This window comes from Barbus barbus, assembly GCF_936440315.1.
Source record: "Barbus barbus genome assembly, chromosome: 18".
Classification (NCBI taxonomy): Eukaryota; Metazoa; Chordata; class Actinopteri; order Cypriniformes; family Cyprinidae; genus Barbus; species Barbus barbus.
In genome coordinates this window covers 14,612,167-14,629,936 of record NC_136746.1, presented here as the reverse complement: position 1 = coordinate 14,629,936, position 17,770 = coordinate 14,612,167, and the positions used below count along the sequence as shown (strand labels likewise).

The 17,770-nt window shown below is 36.0% G+C and overlaps 1 protein-coding gene across 1 annotated transcript; it reads right to left on the bottom strand.

Moving 5' to 3' along the window:
• Positions 1 to 145: 145 nt before the first annotated feature.
• On the bottom strand, positions 146 to 17,352 carry LOC306884063 (neurotrypsin-like). Its single transcript, XM_079439710.1, has 14 exons — positions 16,990 to 17,352; positions 15,014 to 15,056; positions 11,346 to 11,588; positions 8,919 to 9,057; positions 8,642 to 8,820; positions 7,557 to 7,704; positions 6,387 to 6,565; positions 6,079 to 6,220; positions 5,691 to 5,905; positions 4,179 to 4,320; positions 3,809 to 4,087; positions 3,595 to 3,717; positions 3,181 to 3,461; positions 146 to 2,394 (listed from the first exon to the last, which is right to left on the bottom strand). The coding sequence occupies exons 1-14, from the start codon at positions 17,053 to 17,055 to the stop codon at positions 2,075 to 2,077; spliced, it is 2,499 nt and encodes an 832-aa protein (XP_079295836.1). The 5' UTR covers positions 17,056 to 17,352; the 3' UTR covers positions 146 to 2,074.
• Between the last annotated feature and the right edge of the window lie 418 nt (positions 17,353 to 17,770).

Here is a 17,770-nt window from a genome sequence, read left to right as displayed (position 1 = left end):
GGAATGCAGGACAAAAATACATGATTTTTTTTTTTAATGTTATATATATATATATATATATATATATAAAATGTCCACATTAAAGGGCAGTCCAAATATATTTGCAAAACTGATATTGTTTTCCAAATCATTCAAAGTCATATTTACAGAGAGAGATATTTATTGTATATGAACAATAATTCATATTCAAACCCCTTTCATATGTTGATTTTCAGTTAGCCTGTTCCAACGTAGTTAATATGGTCGATGAAGATTTTCAACATTTAATACAATCACAATGTGTTGGAAATAGATTATTAATATTACGCCGCATTTTTGATTGACTTGTTTTTGCTTTCCCATCACCACTTTGCAGAATAAAAAAATAATATAATAACAATGAGGAGACGAGGTCATGCATTCAAATCAGTTTATCTCATCTTTCCAACTTGATGTCTAAACATCTGACTATTCACAGTTTTTCTTAACCAGTTTTTAACCAAGGCTAAATATGGCATTTTAGCAGCCTTTACATTTTTACATAATTACATCAAAGTTTCTGTTTGGGATTTATTAATAACAGACTGTTAATAGAATAGTAAGCGTCTACATCATTTGAACCATTTTAACTACATGGAATTGTACTTGGAATTGTGTAAACTTGACTAATTACTAAAGTGATCTTCTCCTTCTCTCTGTCTATGCCTAATTTCAGTATTTCTTGATTGGGACCCCAACTGGAACAAAACAGCACCACTGTTATAGCTCAATTCATCAATCAAAGCAAGAAACAATGAATTTATAAACCTATGTCTTCTTGTTATGTAAATAAATACAACAGTAAACCTGAATAAACACCTGTCTACAGAAAAGGCTGAACACTGCAGGAAGCAAATGTAACATAACATCACTCAGCAGCAGATTCTGACCATGTGTGAAAGTTTAAACACTTTAGTTTAAGGACCAATTCTCACTATTAACTAGCAACACGGTGATTGAAAAGAAAATATGAAAAATATTTCAATGCTTTGGCAATAACTTGCAAAACTTCTACATTTTCACAAGAAGTACTGTGTTCCCCCAAGAAACTTTGAATTCTTGTGCTAAATCATTAAATCTATTGTTTTCCCTCCATCATAGTATTTCCTTGACCAGTTTTGTGTTCACTCACAAAATGCAAATCTTCTTGGGGAACATCAAATTTTTTGCAAGAAACACAAACGTTCAGCGAGCAAATGCAAAGTTTCACAAGGAAACGTAAAACATTACAAAAACCAAATGTTTGGCAAGCACATGCAAAGTTTCAAAGGGAAACATAAGCAGTTTGCAAGTGAACGCAAAAGCTGTCATATTTTGTCCATCACCATATCCCCCTATAGAGACTCCATAATATCCTGACGATTAACAATCCAATACTTCATATCACTGATATTATCACATTATCTGTTGGGTAGGTGCTTGAGAAAAACCTTTGCATTGCTATATGTATAAATAAACTGAACATACTATTTTCTAACACTGGTTTTCTGCTAAATTAAATTAAAAGCTCAATAATGGTAGTCGCACCCTATACACCTACAACAAGAGTACAAATAACCAACATACAAGTGGAATGTTGATGAATACAAGCATGCCATTCCTTATCGTAATTAAATCACAGAACTAAAAAAAACAAAAATAAAATAACACGTTTAAGTGCAATATATGAAATGATTAAGAACCTGATCAAGAAGAGCCAGACCAGAACACAGACCTCCCACAGATGCTCCATTTATATGGCATGCAGATTAGTGCAAAATGACTTATTTACAAAGGCTTATCCGTTGAAGACCTTTCAATCCCGGAAAACTCCACTCACTTAATGCAGCTGTCCCTCGAAAACATGTGACTTCATGTTCTTGTGCATGTTTACGAATGCTTCAAGTGTACAGAAATGGAACTGAAATGGCATGGTGCAAGCAGTAAAATGTGCAACACATAAAACAGGATCAAACCAGCTTTAAACCTAATGGCCAGCTGGTGATCCCTTCATAGGCATTACATAACATATATTTTACACAATGCGGTAAGTGGTTTTAATGTTAACACTGTAACATCACGCTTTTCTAGTGCTGTGGGTGACTTTCTCTATCCACTTCAGGAACCGGCCGACCCGTGTGTACACACCGGGATAGGTGGGGTCACCACAACCGTGACCCCAGGAGATGATTCCTGTGAGCATCCAGTGGCCAGACTCGCCCTGGCACACCAGTGGCCCCCCACTGTCACCCTGACAGCTGTCCACACGGCGATGGTCCGACAAGCTGCCGGCACACAACATGCGGCTGGTGAAGCGACTGCCATAACGTTTTTTACACTTCCAGGAGGGCAGTAATGGAACCCAGGCCTGCAGCAGTGTTCGGGAATACTCAGAGTCTAAAACAAGATACAAGAAGAGAAAGAAAAATTAGAACTTTGTATCTTAAAACACCTTTTTGAAGTATTTAAATATTACTTTTAAGTATAAAAATGTACATTACCGTTCTAAAGTTTGGGATCAGTAAGATTTTTTTTTTTAAGAAATGTAAATAAAAAAATAAAAAAATACATTTAATTGAAAAGCAATCAAATGTGAAAGTAAAGACATTTATGTTACAAATAAATGCAGTTCTTTTGAACTTTAGTAGTCAAAGAATTCAGAAAAAATTATATTAAGCAGCACAACTGTTTTCAGCACTGATAATAATAAGAAATGTTACCTGAGCATCAAATCAGGATATAAGAATGTTTTCTGAAGAATCACGTGACACTGAAGACTGCAGTAATAGCTGCTGGAAATTTAGCTTTACCATCACAGGAATAAAGTATATTTTAAAATAAAAAACAGGTATTTGTAATAATATTTTACAATATTGCTGGTTTTACTGTATTTTTGGTGAACATAAGAGACATAAAAAAATCTCACCTCCCCCACACGTTTGAACAGTTCTATATTTAAATTTGAACATTATAATTTTTGCATATGTATTTGCAAAATTATTTGGTTGACAAAAAGTTTTATTTTATTTTACTCATTTTGTTTGTAAATAATAATACTTATTTATATTGCTTTTTACCCAGAAATATTAATAAAAATAAGTCTTCCGTTCCAATAGGAAACTATTAACTATCATAAGTGTGTCCAGAAATGTATTTCTCTAAATATGTTTGATTTTGCAGTACCTGTAATTCCCCATCCAGTGATAACACAGGCGATAGGCCTCTTGCCCCTCCTGTTGCTCCGAGGCGGAAGGCAAACTGCATTAGTGTGTGGGTTAAAGGCCACACAATTCCCATCTGTGCCCTTCAGCTTCAGTAAGGCAATATCATACTCCCAGCCCTGGCTGTGGTACTTCCCGTGGATCACAATGAGCTCAGGAGAGAGAGAGCGCTCAAAGTCATCCCTCTCCTCTGTGTGGTAGTCGCCGAGCCGCAGCACATAACGGGACGGGTCTGAACCAAACCTGAAAAAAGATATGTTCATGCACAGCATGTTTATTTATTGCCACACTGTCATGAATGGCAGACATTGTAACAAAGTAAATTGTTTGTCATTCTCTGTAGAGCCACTAGATGTCAGTAGAGTCTCTCTCACACCTCTTGAAGCAATGAGCAGCAGTAATGACCCAACAGGAATTGATGAGAGTCGCCCCACAAAGTGGATGGGTGCCTTTCGATTGAGACCTAAGCCACAACGATACTTGCCACGGCCAGTCTCCCCTACATGAAAGTCACAGATGGTCAGTAAACAATAAAAACAGAGATTAATAAATATAATGCACGTTACAATGCTAGTGGTAATGTTCATTACCGTAGAGACTTGTCTCCTCCAATGATCCTTCTCCTGCGTCTTTGTGTGTTGGGTCTCAAACCACATTCCTGCTTGTTCATGCTTCTGTACTTTACGGGTTCAGTGGTGTAGTCACAGATGACCCCTGCATCCTCACTGTGCCTGCAATCATGGGCTTCCGGGCCTACAACTGAACACTCACCCAATGAAGCCTCTGTCCCAACACACTTCACATTATCCAGATGGATGGGTCCCTGACCCTCACCGAAATAAGCCATGGAGCGGGACTTCGAGACCCCGCTGAAATTGAAAAGGGGAAAGAGGAACAAATAAGTGACTGACAATGTTAGGATGTGTCTTTATCTTCTTTCAACACATGAAACATGCTTACACAAATCCTAGCTGTCTGCAGACCACTCCAGCGTTAATGTCATTCCAACCATCATCACAAACGCTGCCCCACTGGCCATTAATAAAGACTTCTATGCGGCCCTCCTTACGGCTCTCACCATCTACTAGCCTCACCAGGGGACCTGGAACCACAGCATAACTAGAAACAGCACAGAAAAGATGGACCTCTATATATCTGGATAAGCAGTGCATTATATGACTGAGAATAAACAAGTTGCAGTGTAAATTCCTTGTCTTTTTTAAAGGGTGATGTGATGCAAAATTATATTCCTCAAAGATATATAATAGACTAAGGATGCTTTTATGGGCTCTCTTATTATTCAGTACTAGAACTTGGTGCCAAATGACAGAAAACACCTTTATGGTATATTATATAAATATAATAATTAAAACTGTTAATTAATGTCTTTTAAATGTCATATTATACATCACATTATACTGCTAATATTAAAAATGGTCCATTTAAACTGTGGTTTTCAACCAGGGAGCCGGGACCCACTAGGGGGCCTCAGCAAACCTCCAAGAGGGCCTCAAGATGGATTAAAATGATGTAAATTAAGACAAAACAAGCTTTAAATATGTTAAAACAGCTTAAAAATCAAGTAAGCTGACATTTCTTATCTTAATTCTCTTCCCTTAACATCTGCCATTTTTATTTATAACCATGGTTCTCATGTCTTGAGACACCTGGATGTACGAGAGAATTTTAAAAGTTTGATTTCTAGACCTGGAAATGTCATGCCATTTGATAAAAGCTTAAGAAGTCATGTAAAGTTTTATAGTTACGTTAAGATCAAAAATATTTTATTAAGTAAGAAATTGCTATTTCTGAGTAAATAATCATTTTAAAATCCCTGTAAATTACAAATGACTGTCATGTAAAGTCATTGGTAATGAAAAGTTTAAACCCTGAAGAACACCAAGTTATTGGATTTCTTTTCTCTTTTTTTTTGTAATTATGGATTATCTTAATTATAATTGTTATATTTATTTATTTATATATATTGCTGCTCCCATTTCCTGAAATAAAAAAGGTTGGAAATAAGCAGCTTTGTCAATACAGCAGATTCACCAAAAAACCTTGGGGGGGTCATTTAAGTATTCAAATATTGTCTTTGACTGTGAGAGCCTTGGAGTCAAAAAAACTGAGGACCACTGCTTTGCGGAAAATAAAAAAAATCACATTATGTTAAAGATTTACTGTTTGTCACAGAGAAACAAATCACAAAATTTCTACACCATGTTTTAACCATATTCATCAACATACAGGTTTTTTTTTATAAGCTACATATAAGTATGCATTTCATTATATGTATGCACATGTATAAGAATGTCATTATAATAAAAGATGTTTTCTAGTGTCCGATTTGTTTTGGAGGGCTCCTAAAACCGTAAAATGGTCTTGTTTCTTAATCTGGTTCGAATATCGGTAACATCTGTTACTCTTGATGATGATAAAACTAATAAAAGTTTTTACATGGATTTTACGCACCTGTGGCAGGAGCCACTTCAGGGATCTCATTGTTCTGTCCTTCTCTTTCACAGCGTATGCCCACATCCTCACTGTGAGAGCAGTCATGCTGCCCCCACTGACCATGAGCACAGGCCAGCAGAGAGCTCTCTCCCCCTTCACATGTCACCTCATCCAGCAGGATCAACCCTGTACCCTCTCCATACATCCCATCTGGAGCCACCTCAGCTCGCCCTCTGTAGGACAAATAGCAGTATTTCAGTAACAGAGCAGAAAGCTAAATGAAACAAACATCCTGGTCTCCTCCTGGTCAAACTTGAAATGTGCCACTTTTAATTACTTCAGAGTAGCACATTATATGCTTACATTCAATAATTATATTATCAACCAGTCCAAAAACATAGCTTACTGATAACCCAGCTGTCGACACACCACCTGGGCGTGACGTCCGGTCCAGCTGTCATCACACACTGTGCCCCATTCTCCAGCGTGATAAACCTCAAGGCGTCCTTCCCACGGGCTATCAGCTCCTACTAGACGCAACACTCCATCTACAGCAGCATTAGCATGTCTACGTTTAATCAATGCACTTACACACAAATAAAATGTTGATAAGTAAAAAGGTTTTTGGTCCTTGAAGTACTTTAAATGTGTTATCATAAAGACACAGTTGAGACAGCTCGTATCACAGTCTGACACATTTTGGGTCATCTTCACCTGTAAACGGGTTGCAAGAGACTCCAGCATCCTCCATGTGATCACAGTTGTGCTGGCCCCAGGGTGCATGAGGGCATTCCTCCAGAGACAGCTCATTTCCTGTGCAATGCACTCCATCCAACATGATAGGCCCAGTGCCCTGCCCAAAGTGCGCCCATGTCCATGCCTTTGGTACACCACTGAAAACAAACACACGCCTGTGATTCATTCTCATAACAAAACAGTTAAGATACACTGCCATTTAAAAGTTTGGGGTCGGGAAGATGTTTTGAAAGACATCTCTTAAGCTCACCAAGGCTGGGTTTATTTGATCAAAAATACAGTAAAAACTGTAATATTGTGAAATATTATTACAAAAAAATATATATTTTAATATATTTAAAATTTTTATTTATTCCTATGGTGGCAAAGTTGAATTTCGTTACTCCAGTCTTCATTGTCACATGATCCTTCAGAAATCATTTTAATATGCTAATTTGGTGCTTAAAACTTTTTTTTATTATTATCAATGTGGAAAACAGTTCAACGAAACCATGATAAGTTTGTAATGATACTTACATCACAAAACCATTCAAAATCAGACTGATGTACTGAAAAGCGTATGTTACAGGGATAGTGAAGGGTAAAATCAGTTGCTTTCTATCCCACTGAAGATTCATGGAGTGAATCCCTGCACCCCATCAATCATTCATACACTCCATCCATTCATCTATTAATAAAGTTCACTCACTGTTCTAGTGTGTGCATCTGTGTGTATAAAAAGGACAGTCCTTATAGTCAGCACTGATTTGTGGATGACATCATCAGTGTCTCCCAGCTCTTGTAAATGCTTTTAGTCGAATCATTTGTGCAAAGCATTGCTAAACAAACAAAAACAGCTCAGTAACATCCTGATGATGATACAAAAGCTCTCAATGTGCAGATCCTTGAACTAATGTTATAAGACATGGGTATTTTCAAATGGAAATATGATATTACTAGTTTAATTCTTTCTGGTCTAAATTGTTTCATCACAGTGTTTCACATCAAAAAATGCAATCTGTTTTTAAGCTTTTTTTTCTTACACAGTACAAATTTATACACAGCTAATATTTGGAGGTCCTTGGCATAAACAAAAAAACGTACAAAATTGGACATACTGTACATACAGTATGATGACAGATTTCTTACCCCAGTCCCAACTGTCGGCAAACCACTTCAGCATCAATATCATCCCATTCATCATCACAGATAGTACCCCACCTCCCGTTATGGTACACCTCCACACGCCCCTCGAAATCCTCAAGGCCTCCCACGAGCCTCAGGGGGGCACCATTGCCTAAACAAAACAAAAGTCCAGTCAATTAATTTATTCACTGCAGTGGAGGATGCATAGGACAAATAATTAGTGTAATATTTCACACATCTTGAGAGCAGAAGCTTAAAACTCTTCTATATATGCTTTAGTAGGGAACAAGACATAGGTCTCCCACATGCCGCATAATGCTTTAAAGCATGTATGTGTGTATGGTAAAGGATGGGGACATGTGTAAGGACTCTTGGCAAAGCCTCAGCGCTCTCAGATTGCTTTCTCCTTCCTAAAGTTTCTGTGTGAATAATTCACAGCTCTCTCTAAATATACCTGACCCTGTTCTAGCAAACGTCCCATTACAACAGGCACACTGTTTATGACCCTACTTCTGTCTCTCGTGAATTCTGTCTTCATTTAGCTTCACAGAAGGCTTTTCCACACTATAACACGGTTGAAAATATAGTTGTAAGAGTATGATCAGCAGATACAGGAGGCTCAGCTGCTGCTTTATGAACTGTGACTCTGAGAAAAGAAATTGAGAGCATGCGACAAAAATTATATTTTTCTAACTTGCATTTCTATTTGCATTTGCATTTTTCTTGCATATAGCCTATATATATACACATATTTATGCAAGTTAAAGTTATTAAGTATGTAATGTAATGTGTAAGTAATTTGTGTTTTAAAAAATATATACTGTATAGAACTTTGGGGTCACATTTTTTTTTAAGCAAGGATACATTTAATTTATCAAAATTTACAGTAAAGCCATTTCTAATTCTATTTGTTCATAAAAGTATCCTCTTCACAAACATATTAAGCAGTTCAACTCTATTCAACATTGATAATCATAAAAAATAGGTTATTTAGCAGCAAATCATCATATTAGAATGATTTCTGAAGGATCATGTGACACTGAAGACTATAATAATAATAATAACCCACTCAAATTAAACAAACTTACCCTCAGGTACTGCACACACCACTCCAGCCTCATTTCCATGGTTACAGTCACCAGAGATATATTTCCTGCTCCGACACTTCAGCAGAGAATCTTCATTGCCATGGCAGCCAAGGAGTTCAAAGTGAAAGAGACCAGAACCGGGTCCGAAATAGGAATGCCGAAGCGCAGTGCCGATTTCACTGGTGGGAGTTAGCAGGTAATTAAATGACATGCACATGCTGGGTGTTAATCAGTACAGAGCCTCTAGCTGATAATGAATAGAGTTTGCAGCTTATACCCGAGCCTCAGTTGTCTACAGATCACACTGGCATCTCGATCAGTCAGGTGGGTGTCACACACTGCTCCCCACCGGCCATTCAGGTAAACCTCAAGACGACCACTCTTATTAGATGAACCCCCCACCAACCGCGCCTCACCTGGAGGAAAGCATGCAGAATCAAACATATTCAGGGATTTAGGAATGATAATGTGTAAACAAAAACTTTTCTTTGAACTTTTAGGTTTTGAGAGAGATAACAAAAAAGCTAAATAAAAAATATAAATATAAATAAAAATAATTTATAATATAAATAAATATAAATAGATATTATTTAAATAATGGATTTAATCATAAAACAATATTTATATTATTTATATATTTTTTTCTTGTCCCACTCTCTCAATCATTTTTAACATTCTAACATTTTTATATATTATATTATATTATATTACATTATATATGGTTGGTTTATTGACTGATTTATGTTGTTTCTGAAGGCTTATGGAAAAAATATGCAAAATGAGAGACTGGAATGGGATATTGTGATAGTCCATTATTAAAAAGTTTTTGTTTTTTTCTGAATAATTTATGGCCATAATTTAATTTGAAAGATAAATTTTGCACATATTCTCCAATTATTTAAATGATCTCTTCACATGATTCATTGTATGTACACACAACTTTATATTCTTTGAGAAATCCTATTTTTATAGTTTTAGGTTGCAGATGCTGTCTCCTTTCATTTCAGCAGAGAGCAGAAATCCTGAAATGAAATTAGGTTTTACCGCCATCTTCTTTCTCCTTGACTAGAGGGCAACTTAAGTAAAAGTGGCCCAGCTTACCCCTGCCTCCCCCATTTACATTTACAGACTCTGTGAATCAGCTCTCTATAATTAGTACAAAACGATCACATTAGAAACACTCTGTGTCTTGCAAATTATCATCTTGCTGCCTCACATCATGCTCACACAGACATGAATTTAAATGCACACTTTAATTGTTTGAGTCTGTAACTGTGTTTAATGTTATTACATAGAAAGGAAAAGGAGGAGAGAGGCAGACAGAGATAATCACAGCTCACAGAGACAAGGCAAACAGATTTCAACACCAGCTCGGTACTGAACCACAGACACAACCAAGTGATGACAGACCAGCACAAAGAGATCCAGAGACTAAACAGACACTTTCCCAATAGGAGTAAAAAGTGCACATGAGTGATGCGAGTCTGATTGATTATTAGACAACAAACGCATAGAGAGGGGAAGATGAACAGAGGACAATAAAAAGAGAGGACAGAGTGAATCCTTGACTGCTGTTAGCTCACTGACAGACACACTGGTTGTGTGCTGTGACTGCAGTAATAAACGTCACTCAGCTTCTGTACAACACCTACACTAATATGACAGTTATGACACAAATACTCACCAGAACATGTTCACTTAATAAACACAAACACCACGGTCCAGTATAGGAACTTTTTTAGATCAAATGAGGCTAGACCAGAGCCACCTACTAAGCCTACAGCTCAAGCATTTTTCTCTTTCTCTTTCTCTTACTTTTGTGTGTGTGTGTGTACACCAAGGTTATTATAGTTTACTTGAAATAAAACAAATTTTAACTGAAATAAAATAAAATACAAAAAAAACTTAAACTTACTTTATTTAATTTCTTTGATGTACTAAAATAACTAAATAAAACAACTGATAATACAGGCAAAAACACAACAAAATTATTCAAACTTAAAAACTGAAACAGAAAATATAAAAAGTGAAACAAATTCAAAATAGTAATAAATACTATAATAGTATCTCAATGATATTAAAACAACACTGGTATGTGCTGCAGCTATTTTAATTGTAATGACAGCTGATTTAATATGGAATTGATGTATTCTAACACCACATTTATATGTAAAGCTACCTATTTAAAGTGTATAATATGTCTAGGTGTTTATAAAGTGTGGCATTTAATGTTTTAGTTTAAAGCATTTCTAGGAAGTTAAGGTACAACATAACTTGATCTTCAATTTATGTGTACAATGCATATTTTTCTGCTAAGATTATGTTTCCGTACTGTCTCTAAACAAATAAACCAATAAATAAATAAATAAATACATTTATTTAGACTTTATTAGCTCCAGAAATGCATGTTTTGGTCGTAGTGGTAAACTTTTTAAGAACTAGCCTACACTTTTGTCAAATGTACCAGCCTATAAGATATTTAGTGCATAATTTATCTAATTATTACTTCGTTGGGTCACAGCATATCTCTGATGTCTACAGGTTAGTCATGCTAGACTCTCTGTAATGATAACCGGCTGTTTTTTCATTTTGAACTCACTTCTCCTCAGAACTCGAAGTAATACAAAAAAAGCTATTAAAATGAAACTTTTGTAACTTTTGTAAAATATCTCTAAATGTGAAAAATCCTGTCAGGAGGGCTCACCCTGGTGGCAGTCGCAGTAGGCCCATCCAATAACTCCTGACTTCTGTCTGAAAAAGCACCAGGGGTTGGATTCACGGTCAGGGTTTCTACAGTGGTTGTGGTTGCCCAGCCCACGGTTGGGGTACTGCAACATGTAGTCTGGAAAGTCAGTCCATTTTAGACAGGAAGAGCCAGAATCTGTCTGAGACACAGATCCATTGTAATAACCCAGCTCAGTGAAGCCCTCAGAGCAGGACAGAGGACCTAAGGGAAACACACACACAAAGACATAAGTAAAATCCAGCATTTCACTTAGAGTATGCCCTTGACGGAGCAAAAAAGAACATTTTAATGCAGTGGCAAATAAAGGTGAACTCATTTTAAAATTCTTGGCATGAAAAAATGCAAAAGCATAACCTAAAACGACCTTGTGTTAACTCAAAGTGGCAGTGTAAACTGTGTAAACCTAAGGTGGTCTTATTAGCTTTCTTATTTTGTAACTTTTTCTCAATCACTGAAAACCCCTACAGTGCGGCCTCTTGATGCAGAGGGTGAGGACAGCAGTGTGAGACACTAATGATGGCTTACTGCACTGCTGGAACAGCATGACCTGTGAAGACCCACTATGATGAGTCACACATCCAAACGTGTTATACAATGTGTGTGTGTGTGTTTGCATAATAATACTAATAAAACTAAAATATATAAATAATATAAAAGAAATAATACCAATAATTATGTAATAATATTTTAAATAATCAAATATTTTCAATATAAGTAAATATATTACATTTGATATTTTATATCATATACTATTTATTAAAATATTTTATTATTATATACATAGTATTATAAATTATTTTATAATTTGTATAATATATTTACATCTTTTTATTATTATTTTTTTTTTACTTTTTAATGAAAATATATTCTTGTAGAGGTAGGGTTTGGCATTATATAAAAACAAGTGTCTTGTGTATGTGTGTGCATGTTGTTTAGGCACAAGTACACACAGTATATTTTCTAACTAATTAACATTATTGAATTATTTTGATTACTAATGTACTTTTGCTTGGAACCATTAGTCATATAATCAGGAAGATCCTTCTTCCAAATGATTCTAATCAAAACCATTAAATATTGTGACTTTGGGCCACAGTAGGCAAATTACATGATCTACTCTCTTGTGAGAGAGCATTCTCTAATAAATGTTATGGGTTGCAGGCGGCCTGAAACATAGTAATGACGACAATCCAATTTCATGCTTTACTGTGGGCTGTTAAATTCATTTAAACTACCATTTAATACAGTGATTCATAACTTTGTAGCAACATTCTTATGCTGTTCCACATATGCTGCCAGTCTGTCCTTTATTTCATTTCTGGAAATGTGACCAGAAAGGGAGAAAGTCCTGGGCTTTGTGCCCACTGTCCAAGTGCAAGCAAGAGACAGATGTTAAATCCATCCACCTAGACAGGAGACTGATATTTAAATAGAAGTAGTCACTTCATTGGGTGCTTTGGAGGCATTTATAAAAGGGAATGAAATTAGGTTTTAAAGAATCCTACCGGAAGACCCTCTTTAAAGCAATTAGACGTTTACTGAGAAGCAGAACACATATCATTTCAGATTAAATCCAACATTTGTGTAGGCAAGTAACAACAGTTTTTTCCACCATAAATAAATGTTAGAAATCTCACTCACAGCTCCTGAGAATTTATGGGTCTGCTATCAGATAGTGTTGTGCAGGATCAAACAGAGGCCAACGTGCCCTAGTCTCTCTTTAGAAGCAGGTGCTAAACCCTCAGGGAGAAAGAGTTGAGACCATCTCATACCCTGAGCATTATGAGCCAAAATTCTTGCAGAGGTAACGCCAGAAAAGTATTTACACCTGCATGCCTATATGAATCTACACCCAACGGACACGTAGCCTAACCCTGTCTTTGCTTGAGTAGATTGCTTTAGCATAGATTTATTGAGCTGAGATGAGTGCAGATGGTCAAGATAAGCATATTAGAGCTGGAGTATCACTGAAACTCTATTACACTCTCCTCTTCTGTCTACATTATTCCAAATATAACTGTAAACAATGTACTGAAAAAGACCTGACACTGTATCATTCCCCATCTTATTAAAAAGCATGTTTATCATCAGAGAACAGTATTGGATTTCCAATGTGAGTCGTTTTTAAACCTCCATCCATTATGATTGTTTTGATTTAAATCAGGCAGATGGAGCAGAAGACGATGCCATGGGTATTTAACAATCTAGCAAACCAAAAACTGTTCAACCTTTCAAACCTGTTCAAAACTGAATAATTATGGATAATGATTATAATAATATAATATAATAAATGTTCATTTTATTAAATTATTCATGTTTTCAAAGATTAAGAGAGTGTTAAATGACAGCAAATATCATCTAAATGTAAAATTAATAAAAAAATATTAGCAAAACAAGCAAAAAAATCTAGCAGGCAATAACTGGTATACCATTGTTCATTCCTATTCCTATATATATATATATATATATATATATATATGTATATGTATGGATACTACAATACCATAGAGCAAAAACTGTGGAGAAGAAATTTGATCTTTGGTGTTTCTTTTAATGGCTTTAGCATGATTGGCCTTCTGTACACCATAACATTTGATAATAAAATATGTTTAGACATTATAAATAGTTTCCATTCTTGTACACTGGCAGGTTAATAGTTCAACAGTCCTGAATATTTTCTTGTACACACTCATGTCTCGTCTTGTGAGAGCTCATGTCAGTCTTGACATACAGTAAAGCAATTTGCTGAAATAGCATCAGGGTAGAGTTCCAGTCATATTTTCCATGGTGTTACGGTTATAGAGCACGATAAAGACCACCAACAAGACAAGGAACGACAAGAGACTAAATATAATCGGTTTAATAACATAGACTGCTGGTCTGAGTAAAATAAGTCTACAGTCAGATGAGGCAATCATAGAGGAATCTCACGCTGCCCCAGCATGAACTGGGAGTAGGTTTCCGATTCTGTGGGAAGGTTGAGTATATTTCAGCATCCTGCCCTAAGGATGTCAGTGCACAAACCTGTCCAGGCTTGGAAGACAAGGAAAGCATTAAAGTTCACAGAATATGAATATGACACGTGTAATAAGCAAAAACTGTGGATCATTCGATTCGAGCATTAGCTATTTCTCAAAGCCCATCAATGCCACAGTTGTTTCTCATCCATTCACTAATCAGTAAATGTTAGTGCTTCACTCATATTACAAGTGCACTGAATATTGTGTTTCTCTCCATAGCAATCTTGTTTGAGGAGCAATTGTTGCGGTTGAGTATTTCTTTAACTCTGTCGTAGGGAACCATTGACGAATGTATCTCTTGACAGCTGAGTGGTTTTGCATCAGTTAATGTTGTATTAGATATAATGCCAAGAAGGGATGTGGGTTTTGGCATTGAAAGAGATGCTCTTTACAAGAACAAAATACTGTGACATTTCAGCCGCTAACAGTAATGAGTATGTGTCTGAATTAGGTGGTATAATTTAATTTCCCAAGCAAATGGTGACATAAAAGAGATGCAGGTATATTGATGCAATTCTCATTTTAAAAAGATTCCAGCTTGCACCTTTATTTAACCTTTAAGAAAAACAAAATATATATAGACTTGTAAATGCAGTGAGTGCCTACCTGAGCTCTGCAGTGTATTCAAGTACACAGCGCTTTGTCCTGCCTATGAAGACAAAAAAAGAACAGCCAGTTCACTTCTTTCATTTAAAGTACTACGGACATATGGGTTTTTGGCCATGTACCATGGTATTCTTTGAAATACCTTGAAGAAACATTTAAATGCCACAGTAAATGAATAGGTAAACATTTGGTATTGGTATTTTGTTTCCTCTCGCCTATAGTCACTGAGTGATGCCTTGTTGTTCCTTCACAATGAAGCATGATGTCACCTTCCAAAACCTTCACCCTCTCTGTTCCTCTCTGGTGAAATGAGCTGCTGACACTATCGCAACTTTCAAGAAGTTCTCTCTGAACTTTATCTACTTTCCTCTAGCTTGTTTCCCAGTTTAACATTCTAATGAACATGCTTATCCTCCTCTATTATATGTGGATAAAAGCATCTGCTAAATGCTTAAATGTAAATGTTGTATCATATATATTTAGGAAAGTACCAAGGTATTAAAATCTGATACTATCACTGTACTTTGATACTTTTTGTAAAGGTATGTCAACCAGGCATGGATTATGACTTAAAAAAGTTATTTTAATGGGACGCAAGCCTTATTTTTAGTTTATACAATTGATTTTACTTTGATCCCAGTAACCAGCTGCAAGCCTTCCTTAGTCAGAGGTTTTCTCCCTGGAGGAAGGTTATCAAAATTATCCGTTGCTTTACGACGAGGAAATGTCACATAAAGACAAGAGTTAATAGTGCAGAGCAGCTTTGCTTTAGCAGTACTTCAACTGAGATCAAAGAACACTTTCATGACCATCAAGCCATTACGTGACTGCTACTGTATGATCTGGGTGTGATGAAGGAAACGAGCATCATTTTTTTCTCTCATCCTGACTACACTGCAAGCGTCTTGTCCCATCATTCACTTGTACTGCAGTCAGGATGAGAATAAAGTGTGATGCTTGTTCCCATCAACAGGGATCAAGTATGAGATACAATACAAGAGACTCAGACTTAAGTAACAAAGACAAAAAAATAACCCATAAAGCACACGTTAACTGTCCTATTGTCCTAATAAACTACACCTCCCTGTGCCCCTTGTTTTTTGTACAACGGATTCTCAAGACAAAACTAAAAGGATGTTTTTATTTTTAATTTTTTTTTTAGATATTATTGACAATATTACAAAGCCCGATTCTAATACCAAAATCCAAAATGATTCAAAGACAATTGGGTTAGGCTTTGGTTTTCTGATGTACTTATCCAGCACATATGATATGTAAGGCATAGTAAGTATATTTTCCCAAGGTAGTTAGAGAGTATTATGTTATGTTCTGCTATTTTCATTAATGTTTTGTTTATTTTATTAATATATCGCTGCTGAAACATCTTAAATCAGGCCACTTTTCAGCTCATCAGGCTAGGAGAGCTACAGAACAGCTGAAGCTCATTTTAAACCAGTTAAAACCAGAAAACCACTTAGGCTGGTTCAATGTTGTTGTTGTTGTTGTTTTTTTCAATACAACATGAGATATAAAAATCAAACCATAACTCAAGATATTGTGGAAACATATTAATAAGGGACAAGTAAATATGCGTCTCATTATTATTTTGATCTTTTAAAGAGCTGAAATGTATTCGGGGCAAAGTACGCCTCAGCCACAAAAATGAACAATGACTGTAGAAGATAATGCCAACTGTAACAATTACCACACTTTCACGTGATACAAAGTGTTAATGTCACACAGTAAGTGAAAGCTTCAAAATATGCGCGATTATAATTCATTTCCGTGTCGACTTCCATTCTAACTACTCATTTAGAGGAAGAAAAATGTACTGTACCATATAGCCCACAGTTGAGATAAAAAAAAATGTTTTTTGTCACATTTAGCCTATAACCAGCTTTTTTGCCGCCGTCTGAACTACTGTCTACCAAAAAAAACCTCATATGTCAATAAAGTAAAAAACTGCGTTAACATACCTCGCCGTAGACACCGACAGAGAAACGAAGGACAGCAGCAATAGAGAGGATCCCGCTGATATCCATCCTGTCATTGACTCTACATCCAGCAGCACAACTGTCCCATCATCGCTGTCCGCGAGCACACAGGGAAAGTGGGACGCCTACCCGCCTCAAAATGTTTACAAATGTTTGTACGGAAGAAGAAACAACGAAAATGATGAGACAGAACAAAACAACATCATGTAAACTTCTAAAGGTCCAATAACACGACTGACACCCCTCCCATGTTGATTGAGGTTTACTGTGTTCACCGTGTGGTGACACTGAAGGAAGAGACGCCGCTCCAGCAGCCTTCACCACAGTAACAAGTTACAGATGATTATAGGACATAAACATTTATGGATCACAGTGCGGAGAGGTTGGACCCTTATGGCAAGCCGTTTTAACAATTATTCCTTTAAATAAACTAGCATCTGTTGTTACGTTACTAGTCATTGGTTAATTAGAAATCCAATAGTGACTATCTTCTGCAGTTTTACTAGTAACTAATAATAAAATGGCCATATATACTTATGCCTTTAGTGAATGTAATCATCGTCATTCGTACTAGTAGTGTAAAAATGACAATAGTTTTTTTAAAACTAGTTTACAAAAAGCAAACAAATGTTTCCAACTTTTATTTGTCAGACAAAGATGAATGAAATGAATAAATAGAGTAAAGAAAACTGCTTTACTGCTAATTTAGTGAATAAACAGCATTGAAAGATTAAGTCAAACAACTTTGCCCAAAGTTTGTAAT